Consider the following 22,993-nt stretch of genomic DNA (forward strand, 5'->3'; position numbering starts at 1 on the left):
CGGAAAGAAAAGGAACAGAGAACAGAGAGAAAAGGAGGTATTGGTATTGGTATTAATTTTATGAGAGGAGTGGTCCGCAACTCAAAGAAAACGAGGGATAACAAGACAAAAAGAGAAAATACGGACGGATAAATAGGAAAAACGGAGATTGCCAAAAAAAATGTGACAGAAAAGTTGGGAAAACGGGAGATAGTCAAACGGGATTAAAAGGAGAAGTTGAAATAAAAAACGGGAGTTAAAAACAAATTAAGCGTGACAGAAAAGGGGGAAAACGCGGTATTGAAAAGACAAAAAACGGAACGAAAAGGAGATGGAGAGTAAGAAACAGACGAAAACTGGAAATGAAAAAGGGAAGAAAGATAGAAAAAGGGAAAGAAGCTAGCAAAAACGTGTGAAAACAGTTGGTAATGTCAAACTGGAAATAATAAAAATGAACGGGATACGTCGAACAGAAAAAACTGATGAAAAAGGAGGAAAACGAAATGAAAAAGAAGAAAAGTGCTAGCGAAAACCAAGAAAAGGAGAATAAAGTAGAAAAACTGGACTAGAAAAAAAAACTGGACAGAAAAAGTTACAATATGTGAGAGAATAAGACGAAAAGTGTCAATCTTAATTTCAAGAAAAATTCGTGTCCATGTGCGGTTTAAAGTTCAAATCAATCAAATTTCAGTTCAAATTTAATGCCTAATTAAATGTCCAATGTCAAAAGCTCAATTTTCAGTCAAATTCCTTGTACGACTTTAAGCCCAATTTCACGTATTTTTTAATTCAATTTTAAGTCCTATGCGAACTCTGATTTCAAGTCCAATTTTAGGTACAATTTGAATCCCAATTTCAAACATAATTCAAAGTCTTGTAGTTTTTGAGCGTAAGAACGTGCGATCAATTCTCGGCGGCATATTAGAAGAAGAAGGGTGGCGGATTCCTAGGCGCATGGACCATGAAATACACATTTTTGTATACTTAAAGATGCGGATATTGCGTAGCGGCTAAAACACGGCAGGCTGCAATGGGCTGGCCGCGTAGAAAGGATGCCGGATGAGAGAGCAGCTAAAACAATATTCGGACCCGGAAGAGATCGAAGACTTCAAGGCAGACCCCGTACCTGTTGGACGAGCGTTGTTGACAGCGAGTGTTAGGGGCGACTGGAGAGCGGCAGCCCAAGACCGAGAAAGGTAAAGACGTTTGCTGAGTTCGGCACAGATTCGATAAACGGAATGTCGTCGAAAAAGTAAAGTAAACTAAGTGTGTGTTCAATTTCAAATTAGATTTCAACTGCAATTTTCAGCTAAATTCAAGTACAATTTTGTGTCTCATTCTAAGGGTAACTTTATGTTTAATTTAATTCAAATTTTCACTCCGATTTTTAATCCAAATTGAAGTTCAAGATAAGTCCAATTACAAGTTTAATCTTAAGTCTAATCTAAGCCTTATTTCACGTTCCGCTTTAGTTCCAATTTCTATTTGCATTTAATTCCACTTTTAGCTTCAATTTCAAATATAACTTCTAGTGTAATTTTATGTTCTATTCAAGTCTATTTTTATTTCTATTAAGTCCCAGATCAAGCCCTCTTTCATGTCTAATTTTAAGTCCAAATTTTCTATCAGTAACAGTTTAGGGACGTTGGAGACTTGGCGGTTCTCGGTAAAACGTTTATCTTCAGCCGATTCATCTTCTTCAGTGGTCTCTTGGCATGATAAACCGAGACCAGGTCCGTCCTAAAGGTCACACCCTATTTTGCGTAATACTTCTTGACGATCTCTTCCTTCCTCGCAATCCCTGAAGGAAAAATAGTGGCTTGGATATTCCCTTCTCGCTGACTGTCAATCGCAGAAGAACTTCGGGAACTTGGTGCGGAAGATATACTTGACGTCATCACTTACCTTTCTGGTGGGGGACGTAAAGTACTCGGTCTCCTGCTAGTCGGTGCAGTCCTGCAAGTAGCTCTCTTGTCACCTATTATGACCACGACATTGCGATTCGCGGAACGATGAGGCTGCTTTGCTCTCAGTCTTCCTTTACAGCGTTTACTGTAATTTACGACCGTGCAGCATCGCCAGATGGCTAGAACCAGGCTTCCGTTTGACGCTTTTGCCTTTCTCCAAAAGAGAGAGGATGTCTTTCTTCACAAGGGAGAGGACGAAGTGCCCCACCATGTCCAATTTCTTCGCCCCGGGGAGGAGCTGGCAGTATGAACAAAGCATTGAGCGTAGTTGTTTGACTGTTTTCGCCATCATTGCTGCATGAAAATCAACTGATAACGCTGTCAAACTTTTATCTGTACATAACAGGGTTGCTACGATTAGCGATATATAGGTGGATTCACCATCAGGTGACAGGGTTATTGCTTAAAAAATCGCTAAAATCAGGCCATTTTTTTAAAGTATACGTTATTGTTAATGCCTTACTGAAATTGTAGCCCTCTTTGGCGCCCTTGGCAAAGGCCAGTCTGGCCAAGCGCACGCTACGGCGCTGGACTCACCTTCTGTTTCTGGGCACACCAGCGATGGTTTGTTCCATCTACAAAAAGGGTAATCGGCTCGATTGCAGCAACTATCGCGGTATAACGCTGGTAAACTACAGATATATCTGGAGGACAATGTGCCCAAACATCACATCATTATTGATTTAAAAGCATCATACGATCGAGATCAACTATGGCAGATAATGCACATATATCGAGTAGTGTGTTTCGTACGCATCTCGGGGAACTCTTGAGTCCCTTCGAGAAGCGGTGAGGGTTAAGACAAGGTGACGGCTTATCCTTCATGCTGTTTAACGTCGCTTTTGAGGGAGTAATCCGAAGAGCGGGTAACGAAACGAGAGGCACGGTTTTTAGCAAAGGTAGTCCACTGCTAAGCTTCGCAAATCACTATGCTGTCATAGTTAGGAACTTTGCTACGGCGGAGACAATCTACGCCAGACTGAATAATAAATGCGAATAAATGCGTCGAATAGCAAATACATAAAAGGAAAAGGGTCAAAGGAGACAATCCCATCGCTGGTGACCGCCCACAACAACACTAATAAGGAGATTAAGCGCTGTATTCAGTTCAAGAAGCATATGCCGTCGTTCTAAGCGGACAATGTGCAAAGCTCTTTCTAGACCAGCAGTTCCTTGTGGACTTGAAGCTGTAAAACTGCTCACGGAGGACATACGCGCCCTTGCCATATTCGAGCGGAAAGTGCTGCGGACGATATTTGGCGGAGTACAAACTGAAAGCGGAGAGTTTGTGAATCACGAGCTACAGGCCCTGCTTGGAGAGATTTCCATCGTATATCTGGCAAAAGTCGGTAGGTTGCGATGGACCGGACACGTCGTAAGGATGCCGGACAATAGTGCGACGAAAACCTATCTCTTAAACAACCCAACCGGCACCATGAACAGAGGGGCTCAACGTGTAAGATGGCTCGAACAGGTCAAAAATGATTTACGACTTTTGAAACGTCTGGGAAATTGGTGACGAGTGGCCCAAGAGCTGAAAGAGTTGAATGAAGTTTGAAACAGCACGAGCCACCTCGACTCTATGGTGCTTATGACGACGACGAACGACCCAGAAAACTCGACTGGAAAATTTAAGCATAGACGTATAGCTCCATCGACTTTGTAGGTGCATCAAATCTCGAAGATGGAAATTAAATTAGGACACTAGTGATTGCAGGCTTCGCAGGCAAAATACGTATCTGTCGTGAATAAATATTAATAGTGGAATTTAATTTGGAAAAAGTTTTTTCTTTTCTTTAATTTCAGGTTTCGTATTTTACTAAGACGCTCCAAAAATTTCAGTCGACCAAATTATCCCCAATTTTGTAGTTAAACTTATTTTAATAATAAAAAGAAAATTCATCCAATTTAATTCTTACATATACACATAGTATACAAAGTTATTTATTCTTGATAGATACGTATTTCGTCTATGACTTGCAGGCTTCCTCAGTGACTGTTTTCGAATACAGAGACGAATACAATACTGTTTCCAATTGATAATTATTTCCTAACGTAAACTGCACATTAAAGTTATTCAATATCTCTCTGGTTCTAGATTTTATTTCATTAGGCATGATTTTACAAAAATTTAGTGCCCATCTCTTTTAGAAATTGTTTTTAATTTCTTAAAGCAATACGATTCGTAAGCATTCCACCATTCCATTTCCTTTTTCACCAAAACAAAACACAATCAAGCGTCGCGACGTCCTCCGGCCACGTGCTTGCTGCTACTGGTCGGCGACTCAGCTCGCATGCTTGAGCGATTGTTTGCACCACGTGCGTCTCCATGACAGCCCACCAAGGATACCGATCACCACCGGCAACGAGCCGTCTCGATGTTTTACTTCCTTCAACAAATCAGAATTGCAATTTTCCTACGTCCAGTGTTTACATCGGTTTTGCGCGCTTCCTTTTAAATCGTAATTTTTGTGTGAAAATTGTCGCTAGAATGGCTTAAACTATGTCTGCCGCCAGCAGGACAGTCGAATCACTATGGAGCTTAGTCTGTACGGCTCGCAGGTGCGTGGAATTATCCTAAAAATTGGGATTTTTTTCCTTGAAGAATGTAAACTAAATTTTTACAATTTGTTGATCCACACAGATTAACCTAGCAACGCGTGAACGAACCACCCCCACCTTCAGTCATCAACCCCCGGTGGGAACGAGCCAGCACCATTACCGGCCCAGTTCGGCCTTGTACAGTCGACCCTTTTCGGCGCAAGTGCGCCGTCCCCTATCGGCGGACAGTCAAATCGAACGCAAAGCACCCGCAGCCGGTTTCAATCTATCGAAACGTAGCACATCGTCGTCCAGCTTGCTAAAATCCCTTCTGGCCGAACCGATCTCACGCTACTGGGGCTCGAAAACCCTGACCGGAGGAGGCAGCGGTCAGCACCGGTCAACGAAGCAGCAGATGCCCACCAAGGTCAAGAGCAAAAAGCGAAGCAGTGTGGTGGCTAAGAAAAAGATTGTCGATTGTAGTTCGGAAGAGGAAAGCAGCATGGATGAAGATACGCAGGAATCGAACAATGAGACGGAGTTGGAGAATATTTGGTCGAGAGGAGACAAGCTAAGGATTAATCCGGGGGTTAATAAAAAGCCTCCACTTCCGAGGAGGGTTGCGCGTAAAACAGTTTCGAAAAAAGCTAGTAATCTTGGTATGGCTGGGAAAGACGTGGTGCAGAAAGTGGATAAGAAGATTGATCTGCCGGGGAGAGTGTCGTTCAGTTCTAATGATCCGTACGAGATAGACTACAGTGATTACGACGATAATGAGTTTGCCGTTGTGGTGAAATCGGATCAACTCAAAAATTCGGGTTCCGTTTATGATGAACGAAATTTTCAAGAGTCTGCTTTTGAAGCTCCTTCCAAAACTAGATTTAATAGTTCAGTTAAATTTGAGGATGATTTGGCCAGTTCAGCTTACGAGACTAAGGAGGAAAAGACTGATAAAATCGTTAAATTTGGTTCAACTCCAGAGTCGTTTGGAGAAGAAGACGATTCTAACAAGATTATAGAAGACTACAAAAAGGAAATTGAAGACATTAATCGTCGGCGGGAGATGGAGCTGAAGTTAGTGCAGGCGGAGGGTGCTAGCCGTTATGATCCGAAACAGTACACGATGGTTGAAGTTACGGAAACGTACGTGGAAGAGACTTACCGGATTGCTGCCAGTTGTACCTCGGCCACGGATGATACGGAAAACGAAAATGAGAGCCCGCGATGTGGAGCCAGAGGAGGGAAGAAAGACGTCATCAATGAGTATTACGAATGTATCAACGAGATTATTGACCAGCAGAAAGATAAAACTAAACATGACAGTAAAGAGGATTGTTTAAATTTAAATCTCAACAACGAAACAAAACCACTTTTGATGGATAAGAATCTTCAGGCTGGAAAATCCACCACCAAAGAGGTTGTTTCGGCAGATAAGAACAAATTGGACAGTTCTTCGAATGCTATAATCAAAAATTATTTTAAGGTTAAAGAGCAAAACTTTAACGACTTAAAGTCGAATAAAACAAGTCAGAAAAACAACGTGCTGGCCAGTAAAAAGAACGGAAAACCAACGGTGGATAAGTCCAAATCTGCCGAAGGACAAAAATCCATTCTTCGGAATCCGAAGAAGAACAACTCATCCGGCAAATATTCGACCTCACTCAGCCGCCAGGACAGTAACATATCCGAGTTTCAGATGGACAAAGTGGTAAGTTGGATGTCCTGCAACGAGGACACATTCCCGAAGTTAGTTCCGACTTTCGATGGGGCTGTGCAGGAACTGGGCGCAGCCAAAGATCGAAGTTTGGCGATTTTGACGACGAGCGACGGCGAAGCAAGCAAAGCGACAACGCAACTGATAGCGACCGATGATGAGTCGAACTTCAACTTCGATCCCGGCCGACGGGAAGCGGCCGGTAGTCAGCAGAGCAATTACGACGATGAATCGCTGCTGGCTAACGAAATCACGAAGTCCGGTGAGTGATTGATGTTAGGTTTGACAATCCCAAAGTTCCAAAAAATATTCTATTTTAGACTTTCAAGCACTGAAGACGGAAGTCGAATATCGATTGAGTAATATTTTGGATTCCCGTGACTCGCCGGATAGCTCCGGAGCTCTGCAGCATCATCACGACAACAACGATAAGGATAAGGTGAAAGATCTATTCTCCTATCTGGATCAGGTGGACCTGAAATGTGAAAAGACACTGAAAACAATGGCCCCCTCGGAATCGGACCGTTCGGAGTTTGAGTTTGCCGCAGAACCAGACTATATGGAGACGATTCCCAAGTGAAATTCAGAAAAAAATCAACATTAAAACACCGTAAAATCAAAGTTATTATTTTCAGAATGAACGACCTACTGGAAATACCGATCCATCAACTGGCTAGACGGGTAATCAAACTGTCGCTGCGGGCCAACGAACTCAGCAACGCGATGGCCCTCTCGAAGGACCATCTGGTGAATCTGAAAGCGGACAAGATGAAGGCAGTGCGAGCGGAAAAGGCTGCCTTCGGCAGCAAGATGAAAGAACAGAAGAAACACTACGAGGACATTATCGGTCGCCATCAGGAGTTTATCGATCAACTGATCAAGGATAAGTCCGGTCTGTGCGATAAGGTAACCCAGCTGACGAGGAGAATCGAATCGCAGAACCAGAGCTGGGAGCATCGGTTGAAGACGGAGCTCGAGAGGGCAAAGGATACTGCCCTGGCAGCGGAAAAGATTCGCCGCGAGAAGTGGGTCAGGGAGAACACCAAGAAAATAAAGGAACTGACCGTTAAGGGATTGGAGCTGGAAATCAACAAGATGACGGCAACCCACCAGAAAGAGCTGGCCGAACTGAAGCGACAGCATAAGGACGAACTGATGGCTGCGGTTTCGGAGTTGAAATTGCAGTACGAACAAAAGGAAGCTGACATCAAACAAAGTTTGCAGAAGGAGCGGGATGCTTTCATCGAACGGGAAAGGCAAACGCTGCTGGATCGTTTCGACAAACAAGTTAGTGAGGAACGATCGATTTTCGAACAGCAACGTCAGCACCTGCTGAGCGAGTTCGACATCGAAAAGGATCGTAACCTGAAGGAGCTCAAAAACCGCAACCAATACTTTGAGACGCAGCTTCAGGAGCTGAAATGCGACAACACCAAAAACTTGGAGTTCGCTCGGAAAGAGTACGTGCAAATGCTGAAGGATCGGGAGAACAAACACAAGGTTTCGATCGTCCACAAAACATTCTGTAATGATATTCTGATGAATCTAATCATTTCAGGAGGAGTTAGCAAAATTGCAAAATCAGCTTGAAGCTGATTTTGCAATTTGGCGCAAAAAGCACGAAGAGACTGCCAAAAATGCCATGGAAGAACGGGAGAATGTAGTCCGGCAGCAGCTCCGAGCGGAGCGAGATCAACAGATCGACCGGATAGTCGCTAAGGTTGATGCTGAGACGCAAAAATATCAGCAGGAGTTTGATGCCAAAATGAAGTGAGTTTTTTTAGGTTAAAAACGCCGCAGGCGTTGTAATTTTTTTACCGAATTATTTTAGTCGTCTTAAGGAAAAGCATCAGGTGGAAATGCACGAGCAGGAAGCGAACGAAGCGCTGCTCAAGCAGCGCTATCAGGACACCCGCGCTCAGCTGGCGGAGGGTGAAGCCACAATACAGAATATGAAATCTTCGGCGAAACAGCTCGAGCTGCAGCTGAACCACTCGAAAAAGCTCTGCGATGAATTGCTGCGCGAGAAGGAATCCATGAAGGCAGAAGCGCGCAAGGAGGTTCAGAAGGATCTGGTCAGCATGCAACAGGAGCGTGAACGGGAAATTGAACGGATCTACTGCAGGTGAGTTGATGTCGGATGGCCACATCCGATGCAGAGGGTAATAATTATTTACTGGTATTGTAGAGTGCAACAGGCCATCGACAAGAAGGACGCCACCATCAGTAGTTTGCAGAAAGAGGTCAATTCTCTGAAGGAACGATGCTTGAAACAGGATGCCATTATTCGCCAGCAGCGAATCGATTACTGCATAAAATAGCATAGGTAAACAGTAAATGGCGCATGCTTAGGTTTGCATTTAAGCTTCGTAAACGTGCTGGAGAATTTCAGCCGCATTGCATTTAACTATATACTTTTTGTAGGCATTTTTACCAAGTAAATATAGAGTAAAGCACCAGCTGCGAAAATACAACTTGCTGCTTACAGATTTTGAGGCAGCGTTTGATTTTATAAAATTTACCAACTTGCTTTTCTTTTTACGCGACAACTCGATTATCGATCCAGTGTCAAATTTAGGACATAGCCTCACATTTGTCGATCTTGGGTTGTTATCCTTCATTCGTCCCTAATCTGCTGTTGAACATTCTCGTCAACAGCGCACGCCCAATAAGTATGAGGTCTGCCTGACTCCTGCTGAAGGTGGAGCCTCCCATAAATATGGTAGTATAACAAGCTTTAAGGTAATATTCATACGTACTGCATGTATTTGATGCTGAGCAATGCAACGAATGTAGCCGTATTGCTTCCCATCCACTGTTTATCGTATAAAATAAGAGTATAAAGTCATTTTTCCGATCCTCCGACGCCAATAACAGAAAGAAACGAAGGTCCTTCCCTGTCCACACATCACACAAAAATTTTCTCTCACGAAACCGTATGAACGGAGCTTGACCGCCAAATCAAGTCAGCGAGCCTGGTTCGACACAGCTTTACGAAAAATATGTAGGAATTTCGTTCGGCATCTATAACAATGCGGTCGACAAACCGCCAAAATCCAAAGAGTTAAGCTATGAGCAGTCTACGATAATGCGCGAACAACCATTTCGAGTCAGGCGAGCGATTGCTTATGTAGTACAAAAAGTTAAGTAATTTATCTGCCAAAGTGCGACTTTTGAAAGTCCTTTTTATATGAAGCTAACTATCCGAGACAGGCATTCAGGTAATTTCTAGGGAAATACAAAGCTTATAATGCAAAGATTTTGTTTAAAGGGTAAATTTTTCTCTCACCTGTAGGACCTTTTATATACTTTCTATCATACTTTTAATCGCGATTGGCGACTCATTCCCAGAAGCTTGCGTAAAAGACCAGCGATTGGTCCTCTGATCATCCATGGTCATAAACGCCTACCATCGAGCAACGACCCTAATTCTAAAGGAGGATTCCCTTCTCGGTCTGGCAAAAGTCGGTATCGTCCGTCGCCAACCTATATTCGTCAAGGAAAGAAGCGCCTGAGAGGACCCACCTGGAACGCCTTTTCAGGTCGCCCATCCGTCATCCTCTGAAGACACGTAGACGCCATTTTGCCAGCCGGCAAAGAAGACGCCGTTCGCCAACCGTTACCGAAGATCAGCGAGCGCTCGCCGGTCAAGAATAGTCACCGTCTTCGTTATCTCAACACGCAGAAAAACGGAAGCTGGCAGTAGTGTAAATCCGTAAACCACCCCATAGACGGATTACCTACGAATGGACGAGACACAAATGGCCGAATCACGAATGGCCGAATCACGAATGGCCGAAACACAAATAACCGAAATAACAAATGGCATAATATATCTAATGGCCGAATCACAAAAGGCTGAATCACAAAAGACTCAAACACGAATGGCCGAACGTCATATTCGGCCGAAAATGGCCGTGATCAGCCTGCACAAATGTTGGGTATATGCTGTCCTTACTCGCTGCCGCTCGTTCGGACTTAACTAAGGAATAAACCCCACTAGTCAGTAAACCTAGGAAAATGCATGCACCTAAATAGTAGTGGTTTCTGCGGGGGCTGCCTCCCCGCAGTGACCGGCGCTTCCGACGGCGAGTTACCGGCGCACACTCGCGGCCTGTGGCAGTCTCACCCTGAATCATCTAGGAAACATTTACTATTGACACGATCAATAGGCCTCGCACCCTATAATAAACTTAAATCATTCGCGCTTAGGGGAAGAAACAACTATCAACCATCTACACTATATCTAACAAAATAAAAAATAAGACGCAGAGTATGTCTTGTTTTTCTGAAACTAAAGTACAGAATTTTACGAAAAGCTTTTTTCCTTCACCTATCAATGACGCTGCAAGTGGAACAAAACACAATAGAGGGGAAAGGTTTTTCCAGGGACGTTTCAAATTCGCGGAGAGAACTAGATGAAAAGAATTAAGGTACACCTTGGTAAGTGGGACCTAAAAATGTATAGTTTGGGTTTATTCCACTGTGTTATCTATACCTATGATTATTTCAAAATTCTTTCAGCACAGAAACTCTTCAGTGGTATCACTTCGAAGGATTAATTACGAAAAGGGCCTATCAATTTACATGAAATGAATCTGGAGGAGAATTTTCAAAATTATGGCGATGGGTCCCACTTGGCCCAAATACCGGGGCAAGTGGGATCTATATTCAAATTTGATTAAAGAGCATTAAATAATAGAAAATTGTGTAAGTTAATATACAGAAATGTTAAAGCACTGCAAGAAACAATCAAAAACAATATTTGTACGAATGGTTCATTCAAAAATAGTGTAACAAAATCAAAGCACAACGGGCGACTTTATAATTTATATAAAACCACAGAGAACAGACATCCATGCTGGCATACCCAACCTATGTAAATTTTTGTAATGGCCATTTCGAAATAACCCCTCGTTCACGTTAAAGTTACCCGAAGTAGTTCTGGAGAGATGTAGGTTGCATATGAGCTGTATTGCCAAAGCTCCGGAGCAAGAGGAAACGCATTAAGATTTTTTGCTTTTTTTAATTTACCGGTCAACTTTAACGTCAATTGTGTGTGACGCTTGGTCAGTTTTTAATGTGAACGCATTCTTACCACCGGGGTACAGATTAAAAATGTTCAGATTAAAGAAGGTCATACCAACGGGGGTACACGGTATAACAAATAATATACATAAACATATACAAACAAATAACATATGAAATAAAAACAAAAACACTGCAGTTGCCCTCTGACAATCTTCGTTGTAAGTCTTTTGTTTCATCTGAGATTGTTAAGAGCAAACTTTACAAATCTCTTCTGGATTCTCGTGATGCGCTGAACATGCGTTATATACTGCAGAAGACAAATAATGCCAGCGAAATCCTGTTTGCTTATGACGAGACTTTTGCAAAACGCCAGTATTGCAAACGGAACATCAGGGGCACGAATCTCCTGACAAACGCAAAACGTTTGAGGCACACTTATTCTGCACGCGATACAGTACTATCCCGGTGAACGTAGTCGAAGATTACAGGACTAGCTTTCCCAGTAAATGTAATTACTGAACACCTACTTTTTACGTTGTCGGCACGGTTGCGTATGAGATAGCTTCAGACATAAAAATTTATTAGAATCACAAACTGTAAGAGTCCTAGGGGGCTACCTTGTGGTACTTCTGAGTGCACGGGAAATGGGCAAGATTTGTTACCGTCAGGTTTTACAAATTGTGTGCTATGTTTAAAAGACTTTCTTAATCAGTTATAACGCGGGCCATGAATGCCGAGATCTTCAATTGCCTCTAAGGTGATTTTTACTAATGCTCTGCTCATATCTGTGTATATGCAATCCATTTGAAACCTACTAGCAATGCAATCCGTGACCACTGAGGTGAGCTCACAAAGGTTCATAACCACTAATTTCTTCTTCAAGAATCCGTGTTGTAGTACAGGGGGAAAACGTTCAGCTATAGTGTCGTAAAGATGACTATAAACCAGCGTCTCGAAAAGCTTCGGAATAGCTGATTGAATAGCGATTCCACGGTAATTTTCTACATCACCTTTCAGACCCTTTTTTATGTATCAGAATTATATGTGAAATCTTCCAGATCCCCGAAGAGTGACCGGAAGCCAATGTCGCGTTAAACTAGCTGCGGAAATAACTCTTCCGCTTTTTCATTAGCAAAACAACGTTCTTAAACGCCTTTCTGGCTGCTCTAAGCTCTACCCTACTCGTTTCGGTATCCGCAGCGGTTCGAATACTTTGCAAATACCTCATCGCTCTATGGCACCCGGTACGAAGGAAACCGAAGATCTCGTTCCACCAGTATAACGAACGACGACCGTTCGCTGGCTGCACATTCCTAGATATGGTGGTGTCGCGTACTCTCATTAGAAAGTTGGTCAGCTCATTAGCAGGCAGGTATGAGCGGTTACTCTCTGCAGTGATGCTACCACGGCTTTAACCTTTCATCTTCGACCGGTCGACTTTAACCCTCGCGACGGCGACTAGCGGCGGTCAAGCTTGTACCATACAGCTTGATGGTCACAACTGGTTTGCGGCCTGTGAGGTCGTCAGCAAATAAACTTGTCTAGTATCCGGTCAACCTGCTCTAGTGTCCACCTAGGCGAAACATCACAGCCAGAGATGTGGATGTCATCGACCATAACGATCGAATCCTTCTTGATTATTTGATATCACCTCTTGTATGGGATATCTTCCTATGATAGCAACCGCTGCCATTCTACCGTTATCTATTACTCAGGAACCGTTGTCCGAGGGAACCGGTAAGGGTCTGCGATAATGGCAATATCGGATTCATCCCGGTTGCCGATGACCAGAAAAATGCTGCGCCGTGGGGTTTAGTTCTATCACCTTCTTCTTACTTTCTCAGGGCTTCCGCTTTCTTGAAAACTGGACACGTTGATTCGCTGGTCACGTGTTTGTTGCCTAATCCAACCGTATAGAGCAGGCGTTCCCACTTTTGCTTTGGTTTAACTTCCGTGGCCTCTTTGGGCTTCTTGGCAAGCGATTTTCTCGTGACTATCCATCACTCTTAGTTCTTAGTCTTAGTTCCGTTACTGGCAGCCGGGAAATCATTAACCGTACTGGCTGAGGCACTCTCAGTGGCTTCTTTACTTGGGTGTCTCCCCCGGTGTACTATTTTCCGCGTAGCCATAAGCGGAGTTAATATTCTCTCTGGGGTACTGACAGGCGTGGCATACACTTTTCGCTGTGATTTTGCTCTTTTGATTACTGCTCCTCACCCAAGCAGAATTTGAAAAAGTGGTGTATGGGGCATTTGTAGAGCTAGTAATTATCTATAATATTGCTGAAGAAAGTGAAGTTTTATCTTTAGTATTCACGGCGCTGTAGGGTAGCAATGCCGTTGGTAGCAAAAAGAGCGCTCTTTTTGCTACCAAAGGGGTAGCAGCCTTATAGCGCCATAAATACAAAATGCACAGTAATGCTTACTCCAGCAATATTGTTGATAAAAGCAAATTCTATTAACGCCCCATACATCACTTTTTCAAATTTTGCTTGGCTGAGGAGCAGTAATCAAAAGAGCAAAATCAAAGTGCAAAGTGTATGCCAAGCCTGGGTACTGGTTGTAAGCGTCGGTAGGCTCCGCTATGAAGGCTGTATGGATTTGTTGTTTATTTTATTCGTTTGTTTGTTGTTTTATTTTAAAAAAGTAGGAAATGCTGGTTCTGGTTAATGTTAACTCCCACAAGATATCCCACAACAGTTAGGGCCATATATCCCAAGTACGCAGCCCACCACCCATCGAGTTTCCACCCGCTGCCACCAGGGGAGAAAACAGGCAGAAAGCTGGACACCGCTGACAGGCTGTAGGTGGCGAAAAGATGGCGATCGGGGACTGTTTATATACAAGACGAGGGCAACGTCCTTTGGCTAAGGGGAATAACCTGCAGGCATTAAAAAGGTCTTGGCGAGACACAATTAACTTTTGTGCATATTATCTTGGTCGAAACAGTCGACAAGTAAACATATAATACGTGAAAAAAGTATTACAATTTGAAGACTGTTGCGTAAGCAAACAAGAATGCGACGATTTTCCGGTTTCGTAACCCGACTTTATTGTTGTACTGTGTGACAGGGTTATAAAATCCCTTTGGGATGAAATCAAATCAATTGTACATTAGTTTTAAGTTTTAACTAGTTTTCGTGTAAATTTTAACAATATGCTTGTGTAGAATATTTTTAACATAATAAATTTGTTTATCGTTACTCACGTTTAGTGCCTTTTTGTTGCAGCAATTATAATTAACCGTATGCGTTGTAGATTAGATCTAGATAGTTTTAATTTAGGTTAGTTTTGTATCGTATGTGCATGATGTAACAATTTTACCTGTATGTCTTTAGATAAGTAGATAATAGTTTAGCGTAAGAAATCCCCTTTAGATTTAATATAAGGTATACTATTTTAGGCACTTTTGAAATTAATAATAAGGAAAAAAAACTAGGTTTTAAGTAAATTTTTTCACCGCACTTACTCCACATGTACTGCTTGCGATTAGAGAAAGAAAATGACGGTCTCAATCGTCCAGATCAGAGGATGACATGCAGATGACGTTCGGTCGGTCACGGTTGCCAGTCGGCGGAGTATCGGCACTCGCCGCAGGTGTGTGACACTCCCCCCGAGTACGCTGTTGGAGTTGCAACGGCTTATTCTCCATTGGATCGACGTCCAGGATGGCAATCTTGACAGCCGGTCTCTCCAGCAATCCGCTTGCAGTTTGCACTGTAACTCGTCGTACTTGCCCATCGCTAGAGCGGACGACATTCACGATGCGGCCCCGCGGCCAGCAGTTCCTTGGGAGTCCGTTGTCCACAATCAAAGCCAGTTGACCTTCCTCTATCGGTTTTGCAGGTTGAAACCATTTTGTCCTCTTGGTCAGGGTGGGCAAGTATTCAGCCACCCATTTCTTCCAGAATACGTCAGCATACAGCTGGGACATCTTCCACGACTGCTTCAGCACCATGGGTCGGTCGTCGAATGCGATCGGGGGCTTGCTTCCATTCGAACACCCTAACAAGAAGTGGTTAGGTGTTAAGGGGGGCTCAGTTTCGGTGTCTAGTGATACATGTGTTAGCGGTCTAGAGTTAATGATCATCTCGATCTCTATAAGCATTGATCTGAGGATCTCGTCGGATGGTAGACGTGGTGGCTTGAACTCCTTCATAACCTTTTTAAACGACTGCACTAGCCTCTCCCAGCAACCTCCGAAATGGGGAGCGGCTGGCGGGTTGAAGATCCACTTGGTGTTTGCCCCAGTGAAGCTGGTCATCAATTTCTCCTCGTCCACGGTTTTCAAAGCTTCTCGTAACTCTCGTGAAGCCCCAACAAAATTGGTGCCTCGGTCGCTAATGATCTCGAGAGGTGTTCCTCTTCTCGCAATAAAATTGCGCAAAGCAAGGATACAGGAATCCGTCGAAAGCGAGTGGGCGAGTTCAATGTGGACTCCTCTAGTCGTCAGGCAGGTGAGTAAGACACCCCATCGTTTTTCAACTCGTTTGCCGACTAATACCAACATGGGGCCAAAATAATCTATCCCGGAATATGAAAACGGTCTCTGATAAGCCGCCAGGCGTGTAGGAGGCAGATTTCCCATGGCAGGGGGCTCCGGGTCCGCTCGGTGTATCTTGCAATACTGGCAGTTTCTGCGTACACGATTGTACTCTGACCGCAACCGAGGAACACAGTACTTGAGCCTAAATTCGTTCAACACTGTCTGATGGTTTCGGTGACGGTACGTTTCGTGGTAGCTGGCGATTATCAAATCGGTCACAAAGTGTTGTTTCGGGAGCAGGATGGGGTGCTTAACACTCTCGTCCACCCACTCACATGCATCGATTCTTCCCCGCATTCGTAGAACGCCGTGCTCGTCGACGGCCGGGCTAAACTCGTGTAGCGGACTGGTCTTTGGAACATTGTATTGCCAGGATGGTTTGTCCGAAGGTACGTTGCTTAGAAGCCGAACTTCGTCAGGGTACACTTGTCGCTGGACTTCTCGGTAGATGATTTGCTCTGCACGATTAAGCTCGTCCTTCTCGAGCGGTCCTAGTTTAGTAGGTATTCGGTTACGACGATTAAGAAGGTTCGCGGCAAATCGAACGACGTATGCTACCGCCCTCAGTAAGCGCTTCCATTTGGAGAAACGTACGAAATCTATTAACGGTTTTGCCACCATGTGATGAAGAACGCTTGAACGCATCTCTTCTACAGTCGTCCCTGGGTCACAACCTTCTCCTGGCCATTCGTTTTCTGGTTTTCGTAGAAAGTCTGGCCCGCAGAACCAGCGACTTGTGGGTCGTAAGTCCGGCAACCTCTGCCACTTCGTTCCGTCGTCAGCTACATTTAATCTGGTGGGTACCCATCGCCAGTCGTTTACTCTGGTAGTTTCCAGCAGCTCACTCACCCTAAATGCCACGAACGGACTAAAGCGACGGTGGTCGGAGCGTATCCAGCATACCACATCCCGGGAGTCTGTCCAGAATATCTGTTGTGAGATTTTAATTCGGTGCGAGCCAGCAATGCTACCGGCCAGCCGGGCTCCAATTACAGCAGCCTGTAGCTCTAACCGCGGAATCGACAGGAATTTCAGCGGCGCAACTCTCGTCTTCGATCCTATCATCGCACATTCTATCACACCATTCTCCTCGAATCTAAAGTATGCAACGGCGGCGATTCCGTTTTCGCTTGCGTCGCAAAAGATATGCAGCTGAACGTTCGTGGTATTAGCGGACGTGATGACTCGGTAGCATCGGGGAACACGCACGTTCCGTACATCAGGTAGCACTGCGATCCAGGTCAACCATTTCTCAGCTAAACTCCCTGCAATCTCATCGTCCCAGGCGCATCCAGAGCGCCAAATTTCCTGCAGAAGGATTTTCAAATACATTAGGAAATTTCCGATTAGTCCTATCGGATCGTATATCGCCATTAGCGTTCTGAGTACCTCCCGTTTCGTGGGCATCCTGGCCCCGGATAACAGTTTCGCATCGTGCTTGGGGGATAATCTGAACGTAAACGTGTCGCTGGCAGTATCCCACCACATTCCAAGCACTTTCTCCGTTGCCATCTCTGTACACGGGTTGATATTTTTCTCCGTCGTGGTATCTTCCTGTAGCGATGCCGTAACCTTGCTGGAATTTGACAACCAGTTCCGGATTTCGAAACCCGCTTGCGAATGAACAAAACGTACGTCCCTGGCCAGCTGTACGGCTTCCTCCTCGGTTTCCACACTGCACAGCATATCGTCTACATAATGCTCGTATTTGATGCTCTCAACCGCTCGGGGAAACCGTTCCACGAATCTGTCTGCATTCAGGTTCTTCACATAGTGTGCGCAGCTTGGGGAGCATGCCGCCCCAAACGTCATGACGCTGACTACATATGTCACGGGGTCTTCATTGGGGTTCCCACTGTTCCACAAAATCATCTGGCTGCGCTGGTCTTGCACCCTCATCCGCACTTGAAAAAACATTTCGCGTATGTCCCCAACTACAGCAAAACGAAATTCACGGAATTTAAACAAAACCGTAAGTAGCGATACCAGTTGATCCGGTCCCGTAAGAAGTACTGAGTTGAGGGACACGCCGTTCACTTTCGCGGCTGCGTCAAACACCATCCGTATCTTCCCGGGCTTGTTCGGGTTGATAACCGGGAATACCGGTAAGTACCAATCGTTGGGACGCCTGTCCGCTTGCTCGACCGCTGAAAGTCTTCGAATATACCCTTTTTCTTCATACTCCTTCAGCCTGGTGTTCATCGCTACAGCTAGCTCGGGGTCCCGTTTCATCCTTTTTTCCAAGCACGCTAGACGCTTCAATGCCATTGCTCGGCTATCAGGCAACCGCACATTGTCGTAGCGCCACAACAGTGCAGTCTCATAGCGGTTTTCATTCAGATGCGTTTCTGTGGATAAGATTTTCATCGCTCGCTCTTCGTCCTTCGAGAGCAGCGGCTTAAACGATCCGGATATTCCCAAAGACTCAATTGAGAAATATTCCTTCAAAGCACCGTCCAAGCTTCTATCTATTTCAGTATTGCACGGACAAATGTGAAAACTATGGCAGCCGCTATAGGTCGTGTTTGTTGACATCGTCGTACAAGGTCCGTACACAAGCCATCCAAGACGGGTTCTGGATGCTACAGGTTCGTTTTCGGCTCCTTCGGAACTCCGCAGTACGTTACCAAGGCGGCAATTGTCCATTCCTATCAGGATCCTGGGAGATACGTCAGTGTACGAGTCTAGTGGCAGTCCTCGCAGATATTTGTATTTGGATGCCAATTGTTCCACTGAGACCGACTGCTTCGGTAGAGAAAGGTTGCGTACCGTGTGAACCTTCGAGAGTTCGTAGACCTTGCTTGAATCGAATGTTCCCGATATCTTCAGCGCTAATCTGACCGATTCATTCTCTTCCCTTTGCTGTCCACCCGTCCAATTGAGGCATAATGGATGGGGTATCCCTTCGAGGCCCAATTCTTCCACTAGACTGTGCTCCACGAAGGTGGCCGACGATCCATCGTCGAGGAAGGCAAAAGTATTCACTGTCTTTCCCTTTCCGAAAATGGTCACGGGCACGTAGCGAAAAAGTATCTTACCGGCCGTATTCGAATGAGTATTGCAACTCTGCGTTGTCAAACCTTCACTCGACGAAGCTGGCATCTCGGACACTGCGGGTTTGTACCGTTTGTCGTCATGTAGCAACTTGCTATGCATGAACGAACAACCATCCTTTCCACACGGCGTTTTAACATGGCAGGCGCCGAAATGCTTTTGTAGACATTTTCGGCACAGCTTCTTCGCCTTGACTACTGTCCATCGATCTCCGATATTCATGTTCAGGAATTTACGACACGATTCAGGGCCGCTGCATTCTCCTAAGCACACTGTACAACTTTTCGAAGCAGCCACAGAGCGATTCTTCGGGATGAGTTCTTCACTGGTACTGTCCGAATGAACGTTGAGGTAATTATTTTCCCTGCGACCGTGTTTCTCCGGTTTCGAGACGCCAATGGATGGAATGGTAACAACACTGGCGGCTTCCACCAACTTTCCTAGCCAATCACCAAAGTCCGACAAGGTAACGCTGGCCAGCGTTTGACGATGATATGCCCAATTGAGCCTGACGGTAGGTGGCAATTTCTCCGTTAGCTCCTGTAGAAGCGCTACATTACAAAGGTATTCATCAAGACCCGACGCCGTAATAGTGGCACAGACATTTTGAACAGCGACTCCAAAATCAATCAACGTGCTCAGCTTTTCTGCTTTCGGTGCAGGCATATCACGGATTTTGGCAACTAGCGAGTGGACAATGATTTCCGGTCTTCCGAATAGTGTCCTCAATGTAGCGATGACGCCTGCTAGGTTTGACGGATGCAGCAGTCGACAGCGCACCGCATCCAATGCTCTCCCTTTCAGGCTTCGCTGGAGGCGTAGAAGGTTCTCCTCGTCACTGTAACCGCAGATTCGGGTTGAGTTCTCGTAACTTGCGAAGAAGAGTGGCCATTCTTCAGGACTCCCCGAGAAGTTTGGAAGCTCCTTACTGACAACTTGGCGCGCTGACACTTGGCTCTGGTTTAACAGAGAAACTCCGAACGAACTACTATTAGGTGGTTGAACTGCACTCGCCTGAGGGTTGAGTCCGGAAGCACCTTCGGCTGCACCTCCGTCGAACGCTCCAAATCGCTTCAATAGTCGACCCTTCTCTTCCAAATGTCTTCGTTCTAGCGCTTGCTTCTCCTCTAGTAACTGCAGTTCTTGAACCAGAACATCTGCTTGGCTGATACCGCTGACATGAACTGACGGGAGGGGATTACTCGTTGAATTCGCAGTTGGTACACCACCAAGTGCTGCTGTCACAGGCTGTTGACGTACTCGTCGATCAGAAACCTGTAGCTCTCGTTCGTATTTATCTCGTTGTTCCCTGAGAGCGTCTCGACGTTGATCATCTTTTTCCTTTATAACCCGTTCGAATTCCTTTTGCTGCCTTTCCATTTTCTTCAGCATCTCTGCTAGCTGCCGTTGAAGACTGTCAACCGGAACAACATCGTGTGTCTTCGTGCTTCCGGATTTTGGTTTACCTCCCGTGGCGGCTGGTGTTGAAGTTCCGGCTGGGACTTGAGCTGCCGCTCCGATTCCGGTGCAATTCTCGCAGCTCCAATCACGGTCCTGAACACTTGAGTCCACACCGACACACACAAAATGGTACCACTTTCCGCACAGATCACACGCTACCATCCGACTATCGTCTGGCATTCTGCATATATCGCAGTTTATTTCCGCGAGTTGATTTGCTGGAGAAACTCCCCGCTTTTGACTATCACTCTTTTTAGACATACCGAACTAGCCTCCCGATCGCGTAAACGGATTTTATAAAATTGTTGCGTAAGCAAACAAGAATGCGACGATTTTCCGGTTTCGTAACCCGACTTTATTGTTGTACTGTGTGACAGGGTTATAAAATCCCTTTGGGATGAAATCAAATCAATTGTACATTAGTTTTAAGTTTTAACTAGTTTTCGTGTAAATTTTAACAATATGCTTGTGTAGAATATTTTTAACATAATAAATTTGTTTATCGTTACTCACGTTTAGTGCCTTTTTGTTGCAGCAATTATAATTAACCGTATGCGTTGTAGATTAGATCTAGATAGTTTTAATTTAGGTTAGTTTTGTATCGTATGTGCATGATGTAACAATTTTACCTGTATGTCTTTAGATAAGTAGATAATAGTTTAGCGTAAGAAATCCCCTTTAGATTTAATATAAGGTATACTATTTTAGGCACTTTTGAAATTAATAATAAGGAAAAAAAACTAGGTTTTAAGTAAATTTTTTCACCGCACTTACTCCACATGTACTGCTTGCGATTAGAGAAAGAAAATGACGGTCTCAATCGTCCAGATCAGAGGATGACATGCAGATGACGTTCGGTCGGTCACGGTTGCCAGTCGGCGGAGTATCGGCACTCGCCGCAGGTGTGTGACAAAGACCAAGTGCAAATACTATTGCTCAAAGAGCTCTCTATCAACTACGCTAATTGGACTGCAGAACCCCGCTGGGTCATCTTTGAAAAGCTTTATCGCCAGCGTCGGAGTGTGATCACCGTTACACCGTTACATAGTAGAATTGGATTGAGTGGCCCCCGATCCCGGCAATAGTGTCCGTTCGAAGATACACTTGGCGGCAAGGGCCGTAGTGTATGCGGAGAGAGTGTGTTGGCGGAAGCAGAGGAACGGAAACGGAGTGGCTGGAGTACGGATTCTGGAGGAGTAAGGAAGGAGTGTGTGGTGGAAACGGGGCCCCGTCGACGAGAGAAATAGACAGGTTAGATAGCTTAAGAAGTGGGAAGAGTGAAGACAATAACCGTTGTGAACGCTGAATAAATTTGTGAACCTGTATAAACTTGTATTAAGAGTTTTCCATTATCTATCACGAGCATTTCTTTACCCGCGAAAACTAGGATAGGCAGGCCGATCCTGAGGCATTGGTTCAGGGGGTCCATGCTACGCTCGTGGCTGTGCTTAGCGATAACTTACATGGTAGCCATGCCATTTAACACCGTTTGAGCAACTCTCTCTTTTCTGCAGCTTGTATGGTAGAACGACGGCTTACAGTCAACTGCTTAATATCCAAATGCACGTTGAACCTCGCCATGATGAACAAATCGTCCACCAGATTTATTGCCTCTTCCAGCTTACACTTAGTTGGTCGGGGGGTCGGTACTACTCCCGGTTCAAGACGATTTGCTGACGCTACTTCCTCATTTTCTTCAGGTAGCAACATTGGTTGCCACTTGCTTACTACTTAGTTGACGATATCTTATGATATCTTATGACAACATGACAAGGCCTGCATAACGTAATTCCTCCATCTAACTCGGTCCATGGCAGCTAGTCTGCAGTTCCGCGGGCACCCAGTGCTCGCTAGATCTCGCTCCACCTGGTCTTGCCACCTCGCGCGCTGTACTTCTCTTCGTTACAGCCCTTCCGGAGGCGATGCAAAAACCAAGGATAGTTGCCGGTATGCACCGTTCTTTGGAACGCCGCTAAAGATGATTCTTAGCATGATTTTCTGGGTCTGCCTCTTCTACGCTGTCCTTGCGGATTCCAGTCGAGCGCTTCTCTGCAGTCTACTTTGCTTCTTTCGTCAAAGTGTTTCCGATCCACTTCCATCGACGTTCACGAATTTCTGTTGCTATCGGCCGTTGATGGCATCGACGATGGAGTTCCTCGTTGGATATCCAGCTATCAGGCCACCGGGCACGAATGATATATCGCAGGATATATAGCTGTATTAGGTGTATAGCTGTATGAAGCTGGTCGCGCTTAATCGGATCTTATCGTAAACAAATACTTATATAAGTGTATCGCTTATAAATATCCCTCAGTGCGTATCCTCAATGGTACGGATAAGCGGGTTTTGCGCATCGAATACGGTTTTGTTGGATACATATCAGTACGTGGTTGTCATTTGTAACCTTAATATACATATCAAAATGCTAGCTGGATCGATCAGGTTGAAGCGGACCTGTGTGTGTCGAGACGCTCAATGAATTGGCAACGAGTAGCCCATGAGCGAGTACAGTGGAGAGGAATTTTTAATATAGCAAGAGCCATCCCGACTCTAAGCTGCTAGAATAAGATTATCCTCCTTGGTCCCTAACACGCTCTTACAAATTCTACCAGTATTCCGTCGACTGTTTATTGATTTTGGACTTCCTCCTGTTCTCCTGTCCTGCTTCAAAACTTGTTCGTCGCGTACAATCCTCATCTTG

At 44.9% G+C, this 22,993-nt stretch overlaps 2 protein-coding genes across 2 annotated transcripts; one reads left to right on the forward strand and one right to left on the reverse strand.

The window, feature by feature from the left end:
- The first annotated feature begins 4,481 nt into the window (after nucleotides 1-4,481).
- Nucleotides 4,482-8,522, forward strand: LOC128737890 (centrosomal protein of 131 kDa). The gene is made up of 7 exons (XM_053832637.1): nucleotides 4,482-4,508; nucleotides 4,591-6,463; nucleotides 6,522-6,777; nucleotides 6,837-7,701; nucleotides 7,760-7,971; nucleotides 8,033-8,326; nucleotides 8,390-8,522. Exons 1-7 carry the CDS (start codon nucleotides 4,482-4,484, stop codon nucleotides 8,520-8,522), a joined length of 3,660 nt encoding a protein of 1,219 aa, XP_053688612.1.
- Nucleotides 8,523-14,742: 6,220 nt separating this feature from the next.
- On the reverse strand, nucleotides 14,743-20,553 carry LOC128733540 (uncharacterized). The gene has a single exon (XM_053827192.1). The coding sequence runs from the start codon at nucleotides 20,551-20,553 to the stop codon at nucleotides 14,743-14,745; it is 5,811 nt and encodes a 1,936-aa protein (XP_053683167.1).
- Between the last annotated feature and the right edge of the window lie 2,440 nt (nucleotides 20,554-22,993).

This window comes from Sabethes cyaneus, chromosome 2, assembly GCF_943734655.1.
Source record: "Sabethes cyaneus chromosome 2, idSabCyanKW18_F2, whole genome shotgun sequence".
NCBI classification, from domain to species: domain Eukaryota; kingdom Metazoa; phylum Arthropoda; class Insecta; order Diptera; family Culicidae; genus Sabethes; species Sabethes cyaneus.

Bases quoted from the DNA above. Each gene is read 5' to 3' on its own strand.
- LOC128737890 (XM_053832637.1), top strand. From the start codon at position 4,482: ATGGAGCTTAGTCTGTACGGCTCGCAG. The intron at 4,509-4,590 runs GTGCGTGGAATT...TGATCCACACAG, and splicing joins TTAGTCTGTACGGCTCGCAG to ATTAACCTAGCAACGCGTGA. The intron at 6,464-6,521 runs GTGAGTGATTGA...ATTCTATTTTAG, and splicing joins TAACGAAATCACGAAGTCCG to ACTTTCAAGCACTGAAGACG.
- LOC128733540 (XM_053827192.1), bottom strand. From the start codon at position 20,553: ATGTCTAAAAAGAGTGATAGTCAAAAGCGGGGAGTTTCTCCAGCAAAT.